At 34.8% G+C, this 2,948-nt stretch overlaps 1 protein-coding gene across 3 annotated transcripts in view; it reads left to right on the forward strand.

Annotated features, from left to right (window-relative positions):
• Positions 1 to 2,486, forward strand: part of LOC18027823 (probable leucine-rich repeat receptor-like protein kinase At2g28990) — a 4,609-nt gene extending 2,123 nt beyond the window's left edge. For 2 of the 3 annotated variants that reach the window (XM_006409870.2, XM_024147917.1), the window contains 10 exons: positions 3 to 87; positions 178 to 249; positions 347 to 418; positions 533 to 610; positions 839 to 999; positions 1,077 to 1,327; positions 1,419 to 1,545; positions 1,650 to 1,715; positions 1,789 to 1,978; positions 2,078 to 2,486. In XM_006409870.2, coding sequence (XP_006409933.2) covers positions 3 to 87; positions 178 to 249; positions 347 to 418; positions 533 to 610; positions 839 to 999; positions 1,077 to 1,327; positions 1,419 to 1,545; positions 1,650 to 1,715; positions 1,789 to 1,978; positions 2,078 to 2,486 — 1,511 coding nt within the window. Of the gene's footprint in view, positions 1 to 2; positions 88 to 177; positions 250 to 346; positions 419 to 532; positions 611 to 838; positions 1,000 to 1,076; positions 1,328 to 1,418; positions 1,546 to 1,649; positions 1,716 to 1,788; positions 1,979 to 2,077 lie in introns of those variants that run through there. The other variant, XM_024147918.1, reaches the window with a different exon arrangement.
• The last annotated feature ends 462 nt before the right edge of the window (positions 2,487 to 2,948 follow it).

The following is a 2,948-nucleotide window of genomic DNA, read 5'->3' on the forward strand; positions in this document are numbered from 1 at the left end:
AGATCCATGTCTCCCAAAAGATTTGTTGTGGGAAAAACTTAGATGCACTTACGTAGATCTTTCCACACCACCAAGAATCGTTTCCTTGTAAGGCCATACACAAAGCCTTTCTCTCTAATGTTAAATTAATGTATCCAAATAATTTTTTCTTAAGTGTTTTTTTGCCTTTATAATTAGAAAGTTGTCAGAGAGTGGATTAACAGGGAGAATAGCTCCAGTTTTACAGAATCTGACACAACTACAAGAACTGTAAGTGTCTCTTTTGTTGAATTATTTAACCATGAATGATATTTCTTAGACACGACATGTAAGCCAACTATTTTTATATCTGCGCATACAAATGCAGGGACTTATCGAATAACAATTTGACTGGACCAGTTCCTCGTTTTCTTGCCAGCATGAAATCTTTGTCCGTGATGTAAGATTTCTAGAGAAAGCAGGATGAGCACTATATTATCATGATTTTTTTTTGTGTGTGTGTGTGTGTGTGTGTAACTTATATATATAATTATAGTCATGTTCGTATCAACAGAAACTTAAGTTGGAACAATCTCAATGGCTCAGTTCCTCAGGCTCTTCTTGATAGAGTAACGGAAGGACTTGTGTTAAAGTAAGGTTCTTTTTTCCACTGTCGATATTATTTGTTAATTACATATATAGAAATTGAGTAGAAATGGTAGCTCCTATACAGAAATTACATGCCTAAAAAAATACTTGGGATTTGAAGATAACACATAGCGGGAGATATTAATACAATCTCGAGAAGAAAAGAAAACCATATTATGAGACTTGCAAGACTTTAGGTTATGTACTTCAATATATCTCATGTTTCTTGTAGACTTGAAGGAAATCCAGATTTGTGCAAATCTAGTTTATGCCACCCAAAAGCGAAAAAAAAATTCTTGCTTCCGGTTATTGCATCAGCTGCCTCTCTGCTTGTAGTTGTAGTGGTGATCGTGGCTCTTATTTTTGTTTTCCGAAAGAAGAAGGTGCCTTCAGGTACTTCTCATAACCATATAATCATTAGAGAGAATTCATAAAATATATATTGCAAAACTAAACATTTTACTGCGTAGACTTACCTGCTCCACCAAGTATGCCAGTAGGGGATGTTGGGCACACTAGTCAGTCAGAATCATCATTCCTATCGAAAAAGATTAGGTTTACTTTTCTTGAGGTTCAAGAAATGACAAATAACTTTGAAAGAGCTCTCGGCGAAGGAGGCTTTGGAGTCGTTTATCACGGTTTTGTTAATCGTACTCAACAAGTAGCTATTAAAGTGCTCTCCCATTCATCATCTCAGGGCTATAAGCATTTCAAAGCAGAGGTACTCTTTTGCTCGATGATTTAATTAATACATGTTTATATATCTCCTCATATTCTTTCAAGAGCGTTTAGCTGATGGATCAGTTCGTTAGGTGGAATTGCTTATGAGAGTGCACCATATAAATTTGGTGAGTCTTGTTGGGTATTGTGATGAAGGAGACCACTTGGCCCTCATCTACGAGTACATGCCAAATGGGGACTTAAAGCAACATTTGTCAGGTTTCAGAAAATATTGAGAAAAACTATATGATGTCTTAATCTTTTTTTTTTTGTAACAAAGATCTTATCCTGAACAATTTGTTATTTATGTTCGATTAATACAGGGAAGCGTGGTGGATTTGTTCTGAGCTGGGAGAATAGACTTAGAATCGCTGTGGATGCAGCGTTAGGTAATGTTTCAAACACTTAATTCAATAATTCATCATTTGCCAAGAAATGACTGAATTTCGATTTGTTGAGAAGGATTGGAGTACTTACACACCGGATGCATACCACCAATGGTCCATAGAGATATCAAAACTACAAACATACTTTTGGACCAAAACTTCCAAGCCAAACTAGCCGATTTCGGGCTTTCAAGATCTTTTCCCACTGGAAATGAAACATATGTGTCAACAGTTGTTGCTGGCACTCCTGGATATCTTGATCCCGAGTGAGTTCTATTTCACTTTACACAAATCACTGTCCCTTTTGATACTTGATAATCACAAACAATCTCTTATGTTTCATTTTTGTATGCCATGTTATGCAGGTATTATCAAACAAATTGGTTGACAGAAAAGAGTGATATATACAGTTTCGGAATTGTATTATTGGAGATCATTACAAACCAACCCATAATTCAGCAATCCCGTGAGAAGCCTCACTTGGTAGAATGGATCAGCTATATGATAAGAAAAGGAGATATTAGAAACATTATGGATCCAAACCTCCACCAAAATTATGACATTGGTTCTGTCTGGAAGGCCATTGAAGTAGCAATGTCTTGTGTGAGTCCTTCTTCTGCAGGAAGACCAACCATGTCTCGAGTTGCCACTGATCTAAAAGAATGTCTGATATCCGAATACTCAAGGATAGGAGAGAGTCGGGACATGGAATCGAAAAGTTCCATGGAATTCAGCATGGGTAATTACACCGAGGTGTTCCCAAAAGCACGTTAGCTCGCAATTATATATCCTTGCTGGTTTACTTTCTCATGAATCTTCAAATTTGTTATTTATAGAGTGTTCCTTCCAATGATTGCTAAGGCTTTCACTAACAAAATGTGATATTGAAGTTGGAATGCATGTTTGTTAAAAAAATATGTTGGATTGTTGTAATGTTTGTTATTGTGAAAAATATTTGGTTAAAATTCTAATGGTGAATTTTGCAGTACAGAAGTTTTTAAAATGGCGTTCTTTCTCTACAAAATGTTAATAAGAAAGAGATATTTACCTATAAAAACACTTCTTTGTAAATGATATTACAAAAAGAGTAACTTCTAGATATCGAGTAATTTACTATTATTTTTTTTTGAAAATATATTAAATTATATTCTAAAAAAAAACTGTTTTCTTTACATTTACTTGTTTAAAAGAAAGTAAAGAAATATGATCATCTTCTCAAAGAAACAGAGTAAACAA

Source organism: Eutrema salsugineum, unplaced genomic scaffold (assembly GCF_000478725.1).
Source record: "Eutrema salsugineum unplaced genomic scaffold, Eutsalg1_0 scaffold_10, whole genome shotgun sequence".
Classification (NCBI taxonomy): Eukaryota; Viridiplantae; Streptophyta; class Magnoliopsida; order Brassicales; family Brassicaceae; genus Eutrema; species Eutrema salsugineum.